General features: G+C 42.1%; 1 protein-coding gene across 1 annotated transcript in view; it reads left to right on the top strand.

Annotated features, from left to right (window-relative positions):
• Positions 1-9,193: 9,193 nt before the first annotated feature.
• Positions 9,194-23,322, top strand: part of EPHX4 (epoxide hydrolase 4) — a 39,378-nt gene continuing 25,249 nt past the window's right edge. The window contains exons 1-3 of the mRNA XM_004026125.4: positions 9,194-9,928; positions 12,148-12,233; positions 22,465-22,622. Of these exons, the coding sequence (XP_004026174.3) occupies positions 9,698-9,928; positions 12,148-12,233; positions 22,465-22,622 (475 nt within the window). The 5' untranslated portion in view covers positions 9,194-9,697. The remainder of the gene's footprint in view (positions 9,929-12,147; positions 12,234-22,464; positions 22,623-23,322) is intronic.

Below are 23,322 nucleotides of genomic sequence, written 5' to 3'. Positions count from 1 at the left end.
AAAATCCAGGTATAATTTTTACACTAAAAGTCCAGATGTATTGAAGATATTTTTACGTATGGTATGAGGTAGAGAGCCAGCTTTCTTTTTTCCCCAAATGAATTGTCAGTTATGCTACCTCTGAATTGCTTAACTATGGCCGTTTACTACTGAGCCTCTGAATTGCTTCACTGTCACTCTATGAGAAATTTATAATTACTCTAAGTTGCAAAAATTGAGTGAACTAAAATTAGAATTTTGATTGAGATTAGTTAGAATTAAACTTAGAAACCTATCAACTTTATTTCCAGTTTTACAAATATATCCTGCATGGATATATTTTTCTGAGGCACAACCCGTCTCAGAAGAGGTGAGAGGGTTCCCAGGTTTTTCACCCTCAAATTAGCTGGGAGCAGAGCAGTCAGCAGCTGGGATGGTGGGATTTGCTTTAGGTTAGATGCTTGGAGCCATATTAACATGCTAATTGTGCCATGGGCTAATGGTGAGGTGGGAAAGTTGAATGAAGGTCTTCAGGAAGCTAAAGGTCCCCAACTGGCTATTGGCAGAAGCAGGATCAAGATGAAGAAATTAGCTCATGATCAAAGGTGAATTACATTAAAAAGCAAGCTACAATAAGTAGAAGCAGAAATAATGAACAATAAATATAGACCCACTAGCTTGCAACCCATTCTCCCTAGGACTTCAGTAGAACAGCTGTTTGTAAAATCTTTAAGACTTTTGGCCGGGTATGTTTTCTCACTCCTGTAACCCCAGCACTTTGGGAGGCCAAGGCAGGCAGATCACTTGAGATCAGGAGTTTGAGACCAGCCTGGCCAGCAGGGTGAAACCTCTTCTCTACTAAAAATACAAAAATTAGCCGGACGTGGTGGCACCCGCCTGTAATCCCAGCTACTCAGGAGGCTGAGGCAGGAGAATCACTTGAACCCGGGAGATGGAGGTTATGGTGAGCCAAGATCGCACCACTGCACTGCAGCCTGGGTCACAGAGCAAGACTCCATAAAAAAAAAAAAAAAAAGACTTTGGGAGGAGGAGAATAGGCAGATTTTAAAAAATGAAACTTCTAGGTAAGAAAATGTTGACATAGACTCAGTTTTTAAAAATCTCAATGGATAGGTTAAAACAATTAGACATAGGGGAAGAGAAAATTAATGGGTTAGAAGCTATATCCAAATAAAGATACCAGGATACATCACAGAGAGACAAGGAGAAGCAAAATTAAAAAAAAACCCTCAAAGGCAAAATATTTAGTATCTGACCTCTTATTGAAAAAATGTCAGAAAGTTTGCCAACCCCTGAGCTACAGGATAGAATGGAAAGACCTAACATATATCTAAATTAGAGTCCTTGGAATCAACTACAAGAATAAGGAGGGTCATTATTTGAGGAGACAATAATTGTGATTTTCTTAAAATTTAAAAAAGTCATTTTATCCTGTAAGTGTAACATTCCAAGCAAGATAATTAAGAAGAAATTCATACCTAAAACATTTTTCAGTGGCCTACACAACACCATAAGCAAAATTTTGCAAGCAGCAAGGGAAAAGCAGCTTATTTTTATTTTACCAAATATAAACGAGTTATCAGTAACAATGAATACCAGAAACAGTAGAATTAAATCCTCAAAGTTTTGAGAGGAAAATAACTGTCGACTTGAAATATGGAGAAACTTTGGAGGGCTGTGATTTTTTTCCAGTATTAAACATGCATGTATTAATCTTATAGTTTATTTTCTTGTTGTATATCTATATATAGGTTTTCTCTGCAGCACAGTTTCTCTTAGTTGTTCCCTTAGGGCACAACTAGTTATCAGTGACTAAATGTATCTCAATCATACTTGTTTCTGTTTTTTTTCATTAACAAAGTTTATATATATATGTTAGCATACTTTTTTGTACCCTATTTGTGTCTGAACTATGTCACAGCAAAGTGTGTGCTGATAGGATTCTACATTTGTATGGTTTAAAAACTTTTTTGCCAGGCGTGGTGGCTCATCCTAGCACTTTGGGAGGCCAAGGTGGGCAGATCACTTGAGGTCAGGAGTCCAAGACTAGCCTGGCCAACATGGTGAAACCCCACCTCTACCAAAACAAAAACAAACCAAAAATTAGCCAGGCATGGTAGTGCATGCCTGTAGTCCCAGCTACTCGTGAGGCTGAGGCATGAGAATCACTTGAACCTGGGAGGCAAGGATAAGATCACACCACTGCACTCCAGCCTGGGTGAGAGTGAGACCCTGCCTCAAATAATGTTTTTTAAGCAAAGTAAGGAAAAGCTGTATGTGTGTCATTGTGGACTGCAGATTCCTTTTAGATTATATTTAAAGATCTGTGTATACAACATGAAGAATTATCTGAATTGTGCTGTAATTATGTTTATCTGCCAATATTTGATTAAATAAGAAGGAAAACTGGGGTGGGGGAGGGAGCTTGGGATTCTTAACTTGGCAAAACTATCAAAAGGAGGACGAAAAAAAAGTTTACCACAAAATGTTCTACTCTATAAGAAATGTAGAAATGATATTCCATTTTCATAGACATTGAAGCAGTTTGAGTGGCTCTACTCCATCATGTAGTTATGCCACCTGGAAAATATGTCTAAAATTGATACAGCACAGGAATATAGGGTCAGAAGATTACACAGAATTTGTTTGTTTATGTTTTTTTGTTTGTTTGTTTTTTGAGACAGGGTCTCACTCCCATCACCTAGGCTGGAGTGCAGTGGTGCAATCACAGCTCACTGCAGCCTCAACTTCCTGGGCTCAGGTGATCCTCCCACCTCAGCCTCCCAAGTAGCTGGGACTACAGGCACACACCGCCATGCCCAGCTAATTTTTTGTATTTTTTAGTAGAGACAGGGTTTTGTCATGCTGCCCAGGCTGATCTCGAATTCCTGGGCTCAAGTGATCTATCTGCCCGCCTCAGCCTTCCAAAGTGCTGGGATTATAGGCATGAGCTACCATGCCAGTCTACAGTGTTTTTAATGCCCAGACTTGGGAGAAACTTAAACCTCTTGCACTCATATCCTTCTGGCCAGAACCCAATCACTTGGCCACACCTGACTAAGCATGAGACATTTGGAGCAACATGTGGATATTGGTAATTTCTGCCACTCACAGGCATTTCACTTCAGAAGAAACATAGGTTAAAAAGATGAAAAGATGCTCAGATTATTTAATACTGAGAAATGAAAATTGAGACCATAGGAGATACCACTTTTTATCCATCCATCACATTAGCTAAAATAATCTAGCATTATCAAATGTTGGGAGAGGATCAGTAAGAACTCACACACTGGTGGTCAGGAGTATAAACATAACAACATTGGCTGAGTGCAGTGGCTCATGCCTGTAATCCCAATACTTTGGGAGGCCAAGGCAGGAGGATCACTTGAGGCCAGGAGTTCAAGGTGGCAGTTGAGCCATGATCATGCCATTGCACTCTAGCCTAGAAGACAGAAAGGTTAAAAGAAAAAAATTTTTTGAAAACAATTTAACATTATTTTACAAAATTGAATAGTGCTATGGTTTGGATACGTGTCCCCACCTAAATCTCATGTTGAAATGTAATTCCCAGTGCTGGAGGTGGGGTCTGGTAGAAGGTGATTTGATCATGGTGTTGGAGTCTTGATGAATGGTTTAGCATCGTCCCCTCTTAGTACTGTATAGTGAGAGTTCTCACGAGATCTTTGTTGTTTAAAAATGTGTGGCACCTCCCCCTTCTCTCTCTTGCTCCTGCTTCTGCCACCTTGCCCCCCGCCCTTTGCCTTCTGCCATGATTAGAAGCTCTCTGGGGACTCCCCAAAAGCAGGAGCTACTATGCTTTCTATACAACCTGCAGGACCATGAGCCAATTAAATCTCTTTATAAGTTACACAGTCTCAGGTTTTCTTTATAGCAATGAGCGAATAGACTAATACAAATAGTTCTGTAGTCATAACTGTGCAATTCGCTCAAAGTATATAACCTAGAGAAGCTATTACAAAACAGACTAAGGAGACATGTACAAGAATATACAAAACATATGCAAGGATCATAATAGGGAAAGAGGGAGAAGAGAGGGAGGAGGGAAGGAAAGACAGGACCAACCCAAATGCTTTTAATAGAAGAAGGAATAAACTATCATGATCTTACAGTGGAATATTATCAAAAATTAATTATATGCAATAATATGGGGGAATGATACAATGTTGAGCTCTCCTGCAATCTGGTGAATGCAGTTTCAATTTCTAATTGGTTAATGCTCGGATATGGAAAAACTATTGACTTTGTATACTTACCTTGTATCTAGACACCTTACCAAATTGTATTCTATTAATTTTTTAAGGTTTAAAGAAATATAATCTGCAAATAGCTATATTTCTGCCTCTTTTCCAATTTTTATGTAATTTTTAAAATTTATTTGGTTCTTTTTGGGTTATTTCCTTTGCTTGAATTTCCAAAAATAATGTTAAATAATAGAGCTAATAGCAATCATTCTTTCTTATTCCCAACTCTTAAAATAGAGGATTTCACTACAGGTTACTGTTTTCTGGTTATGGTAATGTTTAAGCAGTGTCTTGCTACCTGGATTAATTTAGCTTTTAAGGAATAGCTGCTGAATTTTGCCACATGCCTTTATTGGCATTTGTTGATATGTGGTTTTTCTTCTACAAATGTCGATATAGTTATGTTTATAGATTTCTTGATGTTGGACCATTCTTTCCTGAAATTAAACCTCCATAGTTGTATTATTCATATTATATACTGGTAGATTCAATTTCTAATATAATTATGGAAACTATTTTCTTTTTTTTTAAAATAGTTGTTGGTTTAATTTAATTAATTTGATATAGCTGACACAAATATCTACAAAACCAAATATAAATATCTGTGCCACCACTAAATACTATAAGTTAATTGCTATTCTTCAGCAATTTTAGTAGACTGTCCTTGTACTGACACTTCACTTCTCAGTCTAATGGGTTATTTATTTATTTATTTTAGTATTTATTGATCATTCTTGGGTGTTTCTCGGAGAGGGGGATTTGGCAGGGTCATAGGACAATAGTGGAGGGAAGGTCAGCAGATAAACAAGTGAACAAGGGTCTCTGGTTTTCCTAGGCAGAGGACCCTGCCGCCTTCCGCAGTGTTTGTGTCCCTGGGTACTTGAGATTAGGGAGTGGTGATGACTCTTAAGGAGCATGCTGCCTTCAACCATCTGTTTAACAAAGCACATCTTGCACTGTCCTTAATCCATTTAACCCTGAGTGGACATAGCACATGTTTCAGAGAGCACGGGGTTGGGGGTAAGGTTATAGATTAACAGCATCCCAAGGCAGAAGAATTTTTCTTAGTACAGAACAAAATGGAGTCACCTATGTCTACTTCTTTCTACACAGACACAGTAACAATCTGATCTCTTTCTTTTCCCCACATTTCCCCCTTTTCTATTCGACAAAACCGCCATCGTCATCATGGCCCATTCTCAATGAGCTGTTGGGTACACCTCGCAGACGGGGTGGCGGCCGGGCAGAAGGGCTCCTCACTTCCCAGATGGGGCAGCCGGGCAGAGGCTCCTCCCACCTCCCAGACGGGGCGGTGGCCGGGCGGGGGCTGCCCCCCACCTCCCTCCCTGACGGGGCAGCTGGCCGGGCAGGGCCTGCCCCCCACCTCCCTCCCGGAAGGGGCGGCTGGCCGGGTGGGGGCTGCCCCCCACCTCCCGGACGGGGCGGCTGCTGGGCGGAGACGCTCCTCACTTCCCAGAGGGGGTGGCTGCCAGGCGGAGGGGCTCCTCACTTCCCAGACTGGGTGGCTGCTGGGCGGAGGGGCTCCTCACTTCTCAGACGGGGTGGCGGCCGGGCAGAGACGCTCCTCAGTTCCCAGACGGGGTTGCCGCAGGGCAGAGGCGCTCCTCACATCCCAGATGGGGTGGCAGAGCAGAGGCACTCCCCACATCCCAGACGATGGGCGGCCGGGCAGAGACGCTCCTCACTTCCTAGATGGGATGGCGGCCGGGAAGAGGTGCTCCTCACTTCTGAGACTGGGTGGCCCGGCAGAGGGGCTCCTCACATCCCAGACGATTGGCAGCCAGGTAGAGACGCTCCTCACTTCCTAGACGGGGTGGGGGCCAGGCAGAGGCTGCAATCTTGGCACTTTGGGAGGCCAAGGCAGGCGGCTGAGAGGTGGAGGTTGTAGCGAGCCGAGATCACGCCACTGCACTCCAGCCTGGGCAACATTGAGCACTGAGTGAGCAAGACTCCGTCTGCAATCCCGGCACCTCGGGAGGCCCAGGCGGGCAGATCACTCGCGGTCAGGAGCCGGAGACCAGCCCGGCCAACACGGCGAAACCCCGTCTCCACCAAAAAATACAAAAACCAGTCAGGCGTGGCGGCGCGCGCCTGCAATCCCAGGCACTCGTCAGGCTGAGGCAGAAGAATCAGGCAGGGAGGTTGCAATGAGCCGAGATGGCGGCAGTACAGTCCAGCCTCCGCTGGGCATCAGAGGGGGGACGGTGGAAAGCGGGAGGGGGAGGGGGAGAGCGAGAGGGAGAGGGCTGAAACTACTTTCATTCAAAAAGTTGTCTATATTGCTTTTTAATCTTCATCAGATTTTGGTATTGTGGTCTATAAATTGAGGAACTTATTTGATGTGAATGAATTTAACAGGAAGTCTGTCATTTAAAAGTTGATACAAGCTGGGTGTGGTGGAATGCATCTGTAATCCCAGCTACTTGGGAGGCTGAGGAAGGATGTTCATTTAAGCACAGGAGTCCGAGGCTGCAGTGTGCTTAATGACTGCACCTGTGAATAGCCACTGCACTCCATCCTGGGTAACAGCGAGTCCCTGTCTCTTGAAAAAGAAAAAAAAAAAAGGTAGGACACAAGCAGCCAACATGATCTAGCGGGCAAATGTAGAACACTCTTATCCACATGTTTTTTTTTTAAACAAGCATGGAACATTCACCAAGATACACCATATCCCAGATCATAAAACAAATTGAAAAGAATAGAGGTCATGTGGAGTATGTTCTTGGGCCATAATAGAATCAGACACAAGTCAATAATGGACTGCCAAGCACAGTACCTCATGCTTGTAGTCTCAGCACTTTGGGAGGCTAAAGTGAGAGGATTGCTTGAGGCCAGGAGTTCAAGACCAGCCTGATCAACATAGCAAGATCTCTATCTCTTAAAAATTTAATGTGTTATGAGTTAAGAGTTTGGAGGACTGAAAGTAATAATAGAAAAATTGCTAAACACATTAAAAACACAATGGGGCAAGGAGGAAGACAGGAATCTTTGTTTTTGTTTATTTATTTATTTTTTGAGACGGAGTCTCCCTTTGTCACCCAGGCTGAAGTGCAGTGGTGCAATCTCAGCTCCCTGCAATCTCTGCCTCCCGGGTTCAAGCAATTCTCATGCCTCAGCTTCCCAAGTAGTTTGGACTACAGGCGTGCACTACTATGCCTGGCTAATTTTTTTGTATTTTTAGTAGAGATGGGGTTTCAACATGTTGGCCAGGCTGGTCCAAAACTCCTGACCTCAGGTGATCTGCCCACCTCAGCCTCCCAAAGTGCTGGGATTACAGATGTGAGCCACCACCCCCGGCCCTGTTTTTTGTTTTGTTTTGTTTTGTTTTTCATTTTTTGAAACATAATCTCACTCTTTAACCTAGGCTAGAGTGCAGTGGCATGATTTTGGCTCACTGCAGCCTTAACTTTCCAGGGCTAAGGCGATCCTGCCACTTCAGCCTCCCAAGTAGCTGGGACTACAGGCGTGCACCACCACACCTGGCTAATTTCTCTATTTTTTGTAGAGACAGGGTTTTGCCATGTTGCCCACGCTGGTCTTGAATTGCTGAGCTCAAGCGATCCTCCTGCCTCAGCCTCCCAAAGTGCTGGGATTTTAGGCGTAAGCCACAGCACCCAACCTAAAACATGACATTTTAAAAAATACATAACAAGTGGCAAAATACAACATATCAACACATATGTAATACGATTAAAGAGTACTGAGAGATGCCAGGCGCGGTGGCTCACACCTGTAATCCCAGCACTTTGGGAGGCTGAGGCGGGCGGATCACGAGCTAACCTGGCTAACACGGTGAAACCCCGTCTCTACCAAAAATACAAAAAACTTAGCCGGGCATGGTGGCGGGCGCCTGTAGTCCCAGCTACTCAGGAGGCTGAGGCAGGAAAATGGCGTGAACCCGGGAGGCGGAGCTTGCAGTGAGCTGAGATCGAGATCGCGCCATTGCACTCCAGTCTAGGCGACAGAGTGAGACTCCGTCTCAAAAAATAAAATAAAAAGAGTACTGAGAGAAATGTATAGGTGCTAAATGATTGCATTACAAATTGCAAAGGTCTCAATAAGTTCCTAACTCAAGACCCTAGAAAAAAAGAGCAAAATACAGTTAACCCTCGAACAACATGTGTTTGAACTGTGTAGGTCCACTTACACATGGATTTTCTTCCACCTCTTCCCTCCCCCTCACCCCAAGACAGGAAGATCAACCTCTCTTCTTCTTTCTCCTCCTCAGCTTACCTAACCTGATGATGACAAGGATGAACACTCTTAAGATAATCCACTTCCACTTAATGAATAGTAAATGTATTTTCTCTTCCTTATGATTTTAACATTTTTCTTTATTATAAAGATACAGTATGTAATACATAAACATATGTTAATTGTTTTGGTCAGTAGTAGGCTATTAGTACTTAAGTTTGGGGGGACTCAAAAGTTATATATGGATTTTCAGATGTGAAAGGGGTCAGCAACCCTAACCCCCAGCATTGTTCAAAGGTCAATTGTATAACTCACACATGCTGAAGTAAATTCAAAATTGTACAGCCACTTTGGAAACCAGTTTGACAGTTTCTCATAAAAAATGAACACTTAATACCTGACCCGGTGATCGGGAAAAGGCTTAATGAAATTCTAACAGTGAACTGGACGATAGAAGAGGTCAGGACAAGAGTGGCCATGTCGGTGCTGAGGCTGAGATACCTACCGAGGACTGTCACTCTCACGGCTTCCAGCCCTTCGACGAACTCTCAGGTGTGTGGCCTTCTGGCCAGGCTTCTGCAGCGTCACGTTGTTGAAGCATTCGTTGTATCCCTGGGGTTGCAGCTCTCTGTAAGTTTGCTGTGGCTGAACCAGGCAAGGCATAGGCGGATTTCTACAGAAATTATGATTCCATGAAAGATTTTGAGAAGAGGAAGGCTGGTATCTTTCAGAGTGCAGAGTGATTTTGCACTCTAAAGAATCTCTTTGGGTGTAATAGCATGGAATTTTGTCGCTGACCTGTGTCCCTGAACTATGACACACGAATATGTGGGCTTAGAAATAGTTTTGCTTGATACATTGAGAACAACAAAGAAGACTGAGCGGCGCTACCTTCTTTGGTGCCCAGGATGGTTTGGGAAAGTCTCGCCTTCATCCTCCCCCACAGTTTTGCGATTTTGAAACGGGATCTCGCTCTCCGCGGAAGACAGCCAAGCTCTGCACCCCGGCCTGGCCCGCCGCACCCCGCAGGCCCGGCTCTCCCCTGCGCGCTCCGGGCTGGGCGCGGTGCGTGTGCGGAGCCGCCGCGGTGACACGGAACGCCGGCCGCCCCGGGCCGGGGGAGGCGCGCGTCGAGCGGCGACGGCGGGCTGGCCTGGCGCGCTGCGGCGCTCGCTCACCGGCTCCCGAGGAAGGGCAGTGGGCCCCGCCGCCGCCTCCCAATGGCGAGGCTGCGGGATTGCCTGCCCCGCCTGATGCTCACGCTCCGGTCCCTGCTCTTCTGGTCCCTGGTCTACTGCTACTGCGGGCTCTGCGCCTCCATCCACCTGCTCAAACTTTTGTGGAGCCTCGGCAAGGGGCCGGCGCAGACCTTCCGGCGGCCCGCCCGGGAGCACCCTCCCGCGTGCCTGAGCGACCCCTCCTTGGGCACCCACTGCTACGTGCGGATCAAGGTGAAGGGCCGCGCGGGCCTGGCGGGAGCGGGAGGGAGCGTGACCGCCGCGAGGGTGGGGGGCTCCGGGCTTCTCCTTCCGAGACGCCGGCTCAGCGTCCCCTAGTGTCCTGGCAGGAGGGGAGGAGGGGTCGGGTCCCTGTGTGTCGTGTGTGTGTGTGTGTGTGTGTGTGTGTGAGAGAGAGAGAGAGAGAGAAAAAGAGAGAGAGGGAGAGAGAGAGAGATACAGATAAACAGCACTTGGTCTTTGCAGGCACCTTGATTGGTTTCTGAATGTGGAACTTCTCTAATCAGAGGCCTCTTATATTACTGCCCCCCGGCGCCACAACAACCCAGAATAAACCTGCTCTTTTTCCTACTGCAAGGGGAAGCTGTCTCCTGTCACCCTTTTGCCCTTTAGAGCTCAGATCAGCTGTAGAGAATTGTTCCTCGTGGCATTCTAATGTCTCAGGAGGCTGTTCTTGCCCAATTTTAGAGATAATAAGAGTAAACAGTCAGTCTTTGGGAGTCATGAGTTTATTATGATCATAGACGACTTAGGTTGCATGAAACAATAAGTAAATTGTGTGTGTTTGTGGGGAGGAATGCATACTTATGAAGTCAGGGACCAAAGAAAGGAATGGAATAAAAGGTAAATCCAGCCATGCCTGCAGACGCTAATTGTTCAAGCTTCCTCACAGCCCACAAATATTCTGTTTCCTGAGGCTCCAGGTGGTGAAGGGAAATAGTTCCCGTGATACACCCTGCAGTCTGACTCACAGGCCTTTCAAACCCAGCCTCATAAGAGGGGATGTTTATGTCACCAAGTCCTTATTTCCTGTTAGGAGCTAAATTGCCCCGCAGCTGAAGTTCAGAAGGGCAAGAGAACTTCTTTCTTGCCTGGGGTCGACATGAGAATTAAATAGGTTAATATTTATAAAAACAAACACGAAAAACTTAGAACAATGCCTGATGCATAGTCAGTGCAATAAAGTATCTGTTAATTAAATCCAATGCAGTGCCCATAACTTTTAATCCTCCAAGATTCACCACCAATAAAAAAAGTTATTGAACCTCTAGGAAGCCATCGTGCAGCTGAGGGTAAAGTCAGATTTGTTATCTCTGTTCAACCTGAGGGGTAAAAGTAGTATAAGAACCATCTGGAATTCCATAAAACACTTTTCCCCTCGCTCTGGCTGCCTAAAGAGCTACCCCAGAGACAGAGAACGGAGTGGAAAGAACATTGTCCTGGGAGTTAGGACAAGATGGAGATTCTGGTCACAGCCCTGCTCTCAACCATTTTATGACTCATGTTACCATCTTTGGGCCTCATCTTCTGAATCTGCAAAATGATTCTTTCACATTTGAAAACTCAGTTGCTTGAGTTGCCTGCTATAAAAACCCAATGTCTGTGTTTAGCTTTTGGTTCTTTTTGTTTCCTAGCTTGCTTGCTTTCAGAGATTTTTATTCCTGCTGTTCCCTCTACTTTCCTCCATTCAGCCTGCTTAGTATTTGCTTGAATTCCTGTCTCATTCCCATGTTTTTTTAATTGTCCTTGGGTTTTCTTGTCTCCTACATGCAGAGTGAAGTCTTGAGCACTCAGGGCATTCTGTTATTAGAAACGCACACTGACATGACATGAGCAGGCAGCAAGGGGAACAGAACATGCAACACTCAAAATAATAATGTGGGAAGGAGAGACCTAAAAATAAGAGAAGGAGGTGTGAATTATATAACTGATGGCACAGCTCTTGACGGGCAAGCTGAGAAAAGTAGATGACTAGGATGTAAACATGGCAGAAATATAAATTCAGATTAGAATTATTTACATGTCCTGCAGCATTTGAGGGAGATGAAATGTGACACATCAGTAAGATGAAAGTTACAAATGGTAAGATGAAAGTTACAAATTGTGACGTTGCTTCAGAAGCTCATAATATATAAATTGACTGTACTAGAAGAAGAAGAGAAGGTACTGTCAAGGGAGTGTTGACAAAGTGAATCTGTCAATTTACCCTATTAATAGGTCATGGGGTTTGCTTTTCTTTTTGAAAATTAATAAAAGTAAATTTATTTCTTGATGTTAAAAATAAGGCAACTGAGTGTCATGAAGATATTGCAAATAGGCACATTTTTAAAAATAAGGCAAGTTATTATTTTTTTAATGAAATGGAAATGCTAAATATATTGCTTTGTCAATCAACACAAACATCACTAAAATGCCATGCCCTCTACTTTCAGGATTCAGGGTTAAGATTTCACTATGTTGCTGCTGGAGAAAGAGGCAAACCACTTATGCTGCTGCTTCATGGATTTCCAGAATTCTGGTAAGCTTACCAACTAACATTTATTGTTACATTAAAACTTGGCTTATTTTCTCAGTTCATTTTGTGCTGCTGGATAACTTAAAATGAACATAAATGATTTTCTCAGAGTTCTGGAGGCTGGGAAGTTCAGGATCAAGGTGCCAACATCTGACAAGGGCCTCCTTGCTGTAACATCACATGGCAGAGGAGGAAGGGCAAAGAGGCAAAAGGGGGCCGAAATTGCCCTTTCATAGTGGCATTATTTCCATCCATGAGGGCAGAGCCTGCGTGACCTAACCACCTCTTAAAGGTCCCACCTCTTAACACTGTTACAATGGCAATTTTTGAGACAAGGTCTTACTCTGTCACCCAGGCTGGGGCACAGTGGCATGATCACAGCTCACTGCAGCTTCGACCTTCTAGGTTTAAGCAGTCTTCCCACCTCAGCCTACCAAGTAGCTGAGACTACAGGCATCTACCACCACACCTAGCTTTTTTTTTTTTTTTGGAGATGGGATCTTGCTATGTTGCCCAGGCTGGTCTTGAAAGCCTGAGATCAAGCAATCCTCCCACCTTGGCCTCCTAAAATGCTGGGATTACAGATGTAAGCCACCACGCCAAGCCTCTTGTAATGACTTTTAACAGACCCTACTTTTTGATCATGTGCCCAGAGTTAATATTCCTAAATGTTCCTGAATCACAGGTCTTTTTCCTCCTAAAAAAGACCTACCTGCTACCAATTTAAATTTATATATTTTTTTGAGGATTAAAAGAAGTATCTTTTAATGTTTCAAATTTCTGAAATAGTAACAAAACAGTTTGTATAGAGTATCTACTATAGACAAAATACAACACTGGGTAGGGAAAGGAGATTTTAAACAAACCAAAGACGTGGAGTGATTGTTATTAGGAAGATTTTGGTGAGGCTGGGGTGAGGAGAAGGCAGAGAGTAGAGCACTTATGGAAACTGAAAATGAACTATTTCCTATGCACAGAGCAATAGGCTTATATGAATGCAGGATAATCTAAGTACCTAAATATTTCTCATTAGGAAGAAAATCTGGAGCCCCAAATATGTAATTATTAGTTACTATCTTCGTTCATTTTTGTTGCTAACAAAATATCTGAGACTGGGTAATTTATAAAGAACAGAAATTTATTTCTCACCGTTATGGAGACTGGGAAGTCCAAGATCAAGGCACCAGTAGGTTCAGAGTCTGGTGACATCCATGTCTGTGTGTGTCCAAGATGGTGCCTTGTTGATGTGTCTTCTGTAGGCAAATAAACTTCATCATATGAATTTTGGGAGAACATATTCAGACCATAGCAGTTACCTAAGGGGAAGTGTTCTGTTCTCTATTGACCCCACTGGGCCAAATAAGTACAGATGAAAGCAACACATGTTTAAACTTTTTTTTTTTTTTTTTTTAATGAACATCTTTAAAAGATGTGGTACATATCAGGAGGCCGAGGCGGGTGGATCACGAGGTCAGGAGATTGAAACCATCCTGGCTAACACGGTGAAACCCTGTCTCTACTAAAAATACAAAAAAAAAATAAAAAATTAGCTGTGCTTGGTGGCAGGCGCCTGTACTCCCAGCTACTCGGGAGGCTGAGGCAGGAGAATGGTGTGAACCCAGGAGGCGGAGCTTGCAGTGAGCCGAGCTCGTGCCACTGCACTCCAGCCTGGGCAACAGAGCGAGATTCCGTCTCAAAAAAAAAAAAAAAAAAAAAAGGGTGGTACATATCACGGCAGTAAAAGAAAACCAGTTTTTATAGCACAGGGCTATAAGAAATAGTTCATAAACTAAATAGGTCAAGAAATTGATGTTTTTAAAAGCCCAATTCCCTTAGTTGACTCAAAGGTGGAATATCTGGTATATTTTGAAAGGTCTAGGGCAATATCCTGTCCCCAAATTCTCCCTTACTATCTTATAATTCCTAGAATTCCAGCATTACAGATTTCTTACCTCCTTTAGAGTCTTAAAGATTTTATGTCACTCAAAATCCTGATTTAAAATGCATCTAGTGCTGAAAGGATTACTACCTTAAGACACTTCTTCTCTTTTTTTTTTTTAAACAGTCTTGCTCTGTTGCCCAGGCTAGAGTGCAGTGGTGCAATCTCAGCTCATTGCAACCTCCGTCTCCTGGGTTCAAGTGATTCTCCTGCCTCAGCCTCCCAAGTAGCTTGGATTACAAGTGCGCACCACACCCAGCTAATTTTTGAAGTTTTAGTAGAGACAAAGTTTTACCATGTTAAACAGGCCAGGCTGGTCTCAAACTCCTGACCTCAAGTGATCTGCCCCCTTCAGCCTCTCAAAATGTTGGGATTACAGGTGTGAGCCACTGCACCCGACCCACTTTAGTTAATACTTTGTGAGTGAAAGGGACTTTATGAATAAATGTATTGAGTATTCTATAGGTATACTAGGAGGTATTAGGCATTGAAGAAAAGAGTGGAGGATGGCAAAGACACCTATACCTAATAATTTTTCCAGAGCGAGAAGTCTTCCTTGGAAGATTTTCCCTGCATGAAGATTTTTTTCCCCTTCTGGATTTATGTGCATAAATAAACATAAGTCATTTTCATGTTATGCTTTGATCTGTTCTTTCATTTGGAGACAGCTTAATGAGGTGGTAGATTAGCTGCCCAGTGCAATTCGAGCATATGCATATGGTCTCACCTTATGGAGTGCGTGGCGTAATTAGTTCACAATAAAATGTTACTCTGAAACACTGATCAAATCTGCCTAACATAGCATGGGCAGTACATTCTGGCTCAACCACTAGTTTGCTGAAGAACCCTAAACAGTCATCTACAATGATGTTGCAGAGTTGGGTGAGGATGAAGAGAGTCAAAATGTCGAAAATCTTTCACGTGGCCCCAGTGAATATTCAGTAAATACTCATTTTCTTCCTTCATTCCCATTCATTCAGTGTGGAGATCCATGTGTCAAATAATAATTTCCTAACTCTGGTGATGATAGTTAACATTTTCTGAGCATTTACTATGAGCCAGGCACTCTCTTTTTTATTTTTATTTTAAGTTCTGGAATACATGTGCAGGACATGCAGGTTTGTTACATGGTAAACGTGTGCCATGGTGGTTTGCTGCAACTATCAACCCGTCACGTAGGTATTAAGTCCAGCATTCATTAGCTATTTATCCTGATGCTCTCCCTCTCCCCACCCCTCACAGTCTCCGGTGTGTGTTGTTCCCCTCCCAAGCCAGGTACTTTTGTAAGTGACTTATATATACCATCTCATTTAAGCCCCATAGCTACCCTTCTGAAGTTGGCAGTGCCAGAAAGTCAGGTGTCCCTTGTTTTTGAAAGTCAGGGCTGACCTCTGCAGCTTGTTCTCATTCTATAGGAATTATAGTAATCTGATCCAATAACATGCATGGATTTTTACCTTTCAAATGTCACACCTTATACAAACATTCAAGAGGGTGTTAACAAATCAGCCAACAATATAAAAATACCTTAATTTAACATTTTAAATCATCATCCTAAATAAAATTCATGCATCGGAGAGATGATACTTAACTTTTAGAAAGAAAACATTTGAAAGCTATTTTCTTTCTCTACCTCACACCAACCCCAGTACTTGGCCATCCTTATTCCCCTGGAATTTCACCTCTTTACATGCAGAACAATATACACAAAGATAAAAATGAACCTACAACCACTTTCATACAGGGCAGTAGATGCTCTCTGTCGTATTCTAAGAGATTTTGTGCGTGTTTTTCACAGTCATGTCTCATTATTTACTCCTCATGAGAGCCCTTTTGCAAAATAGAAATGGCTGGTGATTCTTGTCCTAGAATCGTCAGGGGATGAAACAGCCTAGGAGGGGGTCCAGCACTGGTCCCTGGACATCATTCCCATTTGATGATCATTTGATGACATCATCCCCGCAAAGTCAAGTCTTGGATGTATCCAAAAGGGATTTGGTCATTGTGAGGAATAGTTTAGTTTTTGGGAAGCTCCTAGAAATATTTTCACTCTGAAAAGCCATAGATTAAGAAATATGTAAAGATCATAGACAGGCATGAGTCTCTTCTGTTCACTAAATCTGTCATTTGTTACTCCAGAAAGAACATTGGTAGAATTTAAAACAGCAACAACTACAAACGCAGATAGCTCAGCTACTCAGATAGATCATATTGAATTCATTGAACTTTGCTGATCATTAATCTGAAAGCTACCTGGTTGTTTAGGGAGCATCTGAAAATACTACATGGAGATTGTTGGTAATCAGGTATCTCTGGAGTCATACTCGAAACCAAGACCCCTGTTGATGCTCACTCTGTCTTTCCTTTCAATCAATCAAATTGCCACTGTTACCCATTATGAGGTCTAGTCAATCTCATTGAGGTGCTAGTGGAAACAAACAACAGGAAAAAAGAAAGGTCTTAGAATTTAGGACAAAACTCTAGGGTTTAAGTTTTAAGACAAAACTCTTTTTTATTTTTTTCATTTTAAAGGCCAAAAAAACTTCATGCGTGGCATTTCAAACCAATTTCAATTTACATTACAAATGTAAATGTTATTCCTCTAGCAATTAAGTTTTGCCTAAATACACATGAAAGTGTATGCTTGATTGTAGATTAAGTAGGTAACAAATATTTGATACAGTGAAAACAAAAAAAAATGAATTGATAATGTGTGTGAAAGTGCTTTGTAAACAGAAAAGCACCATGCAAATGTAACATATTATCTGCATTTATCATCATTGCCTGAGAATAGCTGACGAGAAATGGTGATATTTCATGTATACAATTAGCTGTTACACAGCAACAATAAAATCCCGGGTCTTCTTAAAATCTAAAGGAAATATTAAACAAGATACACATCTACAGGACCTTTGACTAAATTAACCCCAAGTAAGGCTGTTTGTCAAAGGATGATCTTTCTCCCACTCTCTCTCTCCGCTTCAATTTGCATCTCCTTTAAAAATATTTTGAGCTGAGGCAGGCAATTTCTTTGAGTCGTCTTCGTCTCCAGCTGTATGGAATGCATGCGTCATCACTCAAGTGCTAAGGCGAGTGAGGGGCCTTCATCATACAGCTGAGCACAGAAGCTGACAACTGTGGCATTTCTCTGTGGTAAAGAGGAGGAGGATAGTCTACTTCTGAAAGTGTAACCTGGTAAAACCAGGAGCCCTCCTAGGTGAAGAGCAATCACGGGGAAAGAGATTGGTTATTTTTCCTGAGTGTCCTCTGCTATTACCTAAAGCTACCAGAAAAAAGGCAATGTGGATGAAAATAGTTTTGCTTATTTATAATCTTTTTAGGGTTACTGCTTTTGTAATGTGTTTCATTCCTGTATCAAGGAGATTGTTTTCGCTTTATTCATGTAAATGATATGTCCATCAGTCTAATACTGGGGTGACTTCTTTTTCAGTTTAGGGCTAATGTGTACATCAAATGTGTTTTATTTATGAACTTCAGGAAGATGACAGTTAAAAATTATTCCTTAGTAATTTATTAAAAATATGCAGTTGCCCTATTTCTTAGAATTGTTTAGGATATTGTTTGGCTTCACTCATTGTTAAAAGCAGTAGCTGGATTTATTTTTAAGGCAATTTAAATTATTTCTAATATGACATGGAAGCATCATGTTTGCATAATCTCTAATCCAATTCTAAATGTAAAATATTGCAGGATTATATAAAGTCAAATTTCTACCTTGAAATCTCTAATTAAATCCTAAATGAAGACACGGACCCTTAAGGTATTGAAACAACGTGCAGTTCAACAGAAATTGAATACAAATTCCCCAATAGGAATTTGGGACCGTTAGCTGTCGTTGTCTCAAGGTTTGAACTGGGACAAAAGTCCTACTGCACAACTGGTACTTCTAGCACTATCATTATTCAGTGTTTTTATTCGTTTGTTGTTTCACTTATTTGACAAATCTTTATTAAGCACCTACAGGGGCTAGATATTCTCATAGATGACCCAGGAAACCATCTCGTGGAAGAGCCAGGTATCAAAAGTGAGGTGTGCCCCAGCCCTGAAGAGTGCACATACAAGTGCGAAGGTGTGGAAGGGGCCCACGCACCCCAGCTGTAATGGAGAGAGCTGGGAAGTCTCCTAGAAAAGGAGACGCCTAATGTGATAATGAGTTAATTGAGGGGTGAGAGTCAGGGATTATGGGGTAATAGGGGAATGGTGGGGAGTGATGATATTTCAGACAAAGGAAACCATATGAAGAAAGTCATAAAAGCAAAAACCAATATCTCTATTTGTTCACCTATTTCAACCTAGTGCTGCAGAGGCAGTATAACATGGACTCTGGGGCCAGACTCCCTAGGCTGGAATCCTGGCTCTGCTGTTTGCTGACTCTGTGACCTTTGGTACTTCAATTAACCTTGCTTTCCCTCCATTTCTTCATCTGTTAAGTGAAGATAATAATAATATCTACTTCATAGTATTGTTTTGAAGATCAATATTACCATACAAGAAGCACTTAGAATTGGGCCTGGTATGTAGTAAGAATGGTATAGATGTTAGTTCTTTTTGTTATAAAGCAAATGACAGAGTGTAAAGTAATCTGGCTGGAAGATTGGGCAATAGTCAAATCTTTCAGATTTTTTTCTGCTAGAATAATAAGCTGGAACTTCATGTTATGAGTAATAGGGAGTCAAGAAAGGATTTTCAGCAAGGAAATGACATGAGTTTGTGTCTTTGCTACACCACTGGTTTTGTAGAAGATAGAGCAGAGGGGAATGAAAGCGACACACTTAGACCAAGCAATAGGCTGCTGCCTAAATGGAGGCCTGAATTAAGGTAATGATAGAATGGTAGACAAGAGTGTTTAAATAAATATTTAAGAGGTTAAATGAACAGAACTTTATTGATTGGGTAGGATGGATTATAAAGAGGGAAGAATTAGGCTTCAGTTATGAAGACATAAAAAATCAATTCAAAATTTTAAGTAAGGCAAATCAGAAAAAATACAATCACATGTGTTGACAGATGACTATCTTTAAGGAAACAAGCTACTTTATTTGTTACAATCCACAGACAAGATTAACAACATTACTACAGCCTAGCCAAAAAAGACACGTTTATTTTATTTATTTATTTATTTATTTGAGACAGAGTTTCCCTCTTGTTGCCCAGGCTGGAGTGCGGTGACTCGATCTCGGCTCACTGCAACCTCCATCTCCCGGGTTCAAGCGATTCTCCTGCCTCAGCCTCCCTAGTAGCTGGGATTACAGGTGTCCGCCACCACGCCTGGCTAATTTTTGTATTTTTAGTAGAGATGTGGTTTCACCATGTTGGCCAGGCTGGTCTCAAATTCCTAACCTCAAGCCATCCGCCCACTTTGGCCTTCCAAAGTGCTAGGATTACAGGCGTGAGCCACTGCGCCCAGCCAGAAGACATGTTTATTAGCATTTTCTTTTTTGTTGTTATTCTTTTATTGTTTTTGTTTTTTATTAACATTTTCAAATCCATCTTAGTTGGCAATGCTTTGGCAGATTTTCATAAATCATAAATATCCTAGTGATAGATAAAAAAATTCTATATTCATTCATAATTCCAAATATGTGTCTGACACTCTTCCTGATGATATAAGGTGGTTGATTTGTTACAATGATTTTTTTTTTTTTTTGGCAGGTTCTGGCTCTGTCACTCAGGCTGGAGTGCAGTGGCGCGATCACAGCTCACTGTAAACTCTGCCGCCTGGGCTTAAGCCATCGTCCCACCTCAGGCTCCTGAGTATATGGGACCACAGGCACACGACACCATACTTAACAAATTTTTTTTTTTTTTTGAGATGGAGTTTTTATCTTGTTGCCCAGACTGGAGTGCAGTGGGACGATCTCAGCTCACCTCAACCTCCGCCGCTTGCCTCAGCCTCCCAAGTAGCTGGGATTACAGGCATGCACTGCCATGCCTGGCTAATTTTGTATTTTTAGTAGAGACGGGGTTTCTCCATATTGGTCAGGCTGGTCTTGAACTCATGACCTCAGGTGATCCGCCTGCCTCGGCCTCCCAAAGTGCTGGCATTACAGGCGTGAGCCACCGCACCCGGCCTAATTTTTTAATTTTTTGTAGAGACAGGGTTTCGCCATGTTGCCTAGTCTGGTCTCAGACTCCTGAGCTTACGTGATCTGCCCACCTTGGCCTCCCAAAGTGCTGAGATTACTGGTGTGAGCCACTGCACCTGGCCTGTTTGTTACATTGATCTTACTGTTGTGTGTCACTTCGCATCGCAGCCCCCCTCTCACTGTTGGCTTATAATCTTATATTATAATCTTTACACTGGTTTATAATCTTAACATTCAGTTGCGTTAGCTTGCCTACTGCACTCCAAAAGTATTTTCAGACAATGATCTCCCACTTGGCTTGTGTCAGATAATTTTACACTGTATTTCCATGAACAAATGTGCACGCAGATGCTTTTTTTAATGCATATTTTGAGTCCCATAACATAGTGAGTCACTTTTAAAAATCTATGTCTTTTTTTTCTGTTGGTTATCTAAAATGGTTTTGCTTATTTGAAGAAGAAAATCTTATGGATCTCTCTATTTCGATTAATTCTGCAGTTCCATGATCAAGCAGAGGGGGAATGCCTGGCTCAGCAGTGGCCTCCAGAACTTGGCTGAAGCACTGTGGCCCTTCTAATTGGTCAGTGCTGATGCCATTTTGGTTGTTAAATGTTTTTAGTATCACTCTTGCTTATTCTCATGGTTCAGGATCTTCTCCACAGAATTTTGCTTTAGCAAGCAGAGGTTTATCTTAAATGGTTGTTTTATTATTAGATTATTTCACTGACAATCTTTTTTAAAAAACCTTCAGACTTTTTCACCCATAAATAAGCTGTGGTTATTACTAAAACTTTGACCCTATTTGACAGTGGAGTAAGGTGAGTAAAATCTACTTGTGAGAGAAATATAAAATTTCATCTAGTAAATTTTTTCAATCAGAGAATCAAATGGTTCTGCAATACAGAAGCATTTTACTTATGTTACACCACCGAAATTCCTGGGCCAGATAAGCATTCAGATGTTTTGGTAAAACTGTCAAACTCATCTTCCCACTCACTTTTTTATACTTGATAATCCATTTATTATCTAGAAATTTGGGCTGTAAAATAACTAACTGTTCATAGTACAGATTCCCTGGTGGCTATACACACCATTTAAGAAAAGCTTTAAAAATTGACTTATTTGGCCAGGTGCAGTGGCTTACACCTGTAATCCCAGCACTTTGGGAGGCTGAGGTGGGCCAATCACTTGAGGTCAGGAGTTCAAGACCAGCCTGACCAACATGGAGAAACCCTGTCTCTACTAAAAAGAAAAAAATACAAAAATTAGCCAGGTGTGGTGGCGCATGCCTGTAATCCTAGCTACTTGGGAGGCTGAAGCAGGAGAATTGCTTGAACCCGGGAGGCAGAGGTTGCAGTGAGCCAAGATCATGCCATTGCACTCCAGCCTGGGCAATAAGAGCGAAACTCTGTCTCAAAACAAACAAACAAAAAATTGACTTATTGGCCAGACATGTTAGCTCACACCTGTAATCCTAGCACTTTGGGAGGCTGAAGCAGGAGGATCACTTGAGCCAGGAGTTCGAGACCAGCCTGAGCAACATAGCGAGACCCTGTTTCAATTTTTTAAAAATGGACTTATTAAGACATATATAAGTACAATGATTTTAGTATCTGATACTATGTAGTTTCTGTAAATAGTGGCACTTTGTTACCCTCCAGTGGAACTGGTAAAAAGACAAAATAATTCTCATAGAATGTCAGTGTTTCCTTCTCAAGTAGGTCTCTTTCCTGCTTACTTGCAGCTATATATCTGCTCTAAAAATAAGGAATTTCTTCCAGATTTCCACTGAGAAAATCTGAAATGTGGCCAGGTGCAGTGGCTCACACCTGTAATCTCAGCACTTTGGGAGGCTAAGGCATGAGGATCACTTGAGCCCAGAAGTTTGAGACCAGCCCTGGCAACATAGGGAGACCCCATGTCTACAAAAAATTTTTTAAATTAGCTGGGTGTGATGGTGTGCACCTGTAGTCTCAGCTTTTTAGGAAACTGAGGCAGGAGGATCACTTGAGCCAGGAAGGTTGAGGCTGCAGTGAGCTGTGATTGCACCGCTGCACTCCAGCCTGGGTGACAGAGCAAAACTCTGTCTCAAAAAAAAAAAAAAAAAAAGAAAAGAAAAAGAAAATCTGTAATGTTATTGTTTGTACTAGCTAATATGATATTTTAAATGCTTCCTTTTTTCCTGCAGGTATTCTTGGCGTTACCAACTGAGAGAATTTAAAAGTGAATATCGAGTTGTAGCACTGGATTTGAGAGGTTATGGAGAAACAGATGCTCCCATTCATCGACAGAATTATAAGTTGGATTGTCTAATTACAGATATAAAGGATATTTTAGATTCTTTAGGTAGGTTAGTTTGAAATAAAACAACTCTTTTTAAGGGACAAACATTCAACAAATTGTGAATCAATGACTTCTTTTCTTGGGAGGATGCATATTCCATCTACCCAAATTATCTGGATCCTGTCACTATGGTTTCAGGTAGTCAGCCCAAAATATCTATACAGGAAATTTAAAATGATGCATCTAGAGCAACTATTCTGTCTACCAGCCAAGAATGACTTTTCAGATTTGTTTTTAAACATAGACCTAATGGCCCGGGTGCTGTGGCTTGCGCCTATAATCCCAGCACTTTGAGAGGCTGAGGCGGGCAGATCACCTGAGGTCAGAGTTCAAGACCAGCTTGACCAACATGTTGAAACCCTGTCTCTACTAAAAATACAAAAATTAGCCAGGCGTGAACCCAGGAGATGGAGGTTGCAATGAGCTGAGATCGTGCCGTTGCACTCCATCCTGGGCAACAAGAATGAGACTCTGTCTAAAAAAAAAAAAAAAAAAAAATAGACCTAATGTATGCTGTTTATTATTTTGAGAAATAATTATTGAAAAGTTTATACTTACAAAGTTTATTTCTTTAGAACACACACCTAAATATTCATTTTAAAATGTTATAAGATACAGATGCACTTGCATTATTTCTGTTGTATCAATCAGTTAGAACCACATAATATTGTGGAACAAACCACCCCAGATTCGGTGGCGTAGG

Source organism: Gorilla gorilla, chromosome 1, assembly GCF_029281585.2.
Source record: "Gorilla gorilla gorilla isolate KB3781 chromosome 1, NHGRI_mGorGor1-v2.1_pri, whole genome shotgun sequence".
In the NCBI taxonomy this organism is placed as follows: Eukaryota; Metazoa; Chordata; class Mammalia; order Primates; family Hominidae; genus Gorilla; species Gorilla gorilla.
Note: the sequence above shows the minus strand (reverse complement) of the source record. Positions and strands in the feature narration are given on the sequence as shown.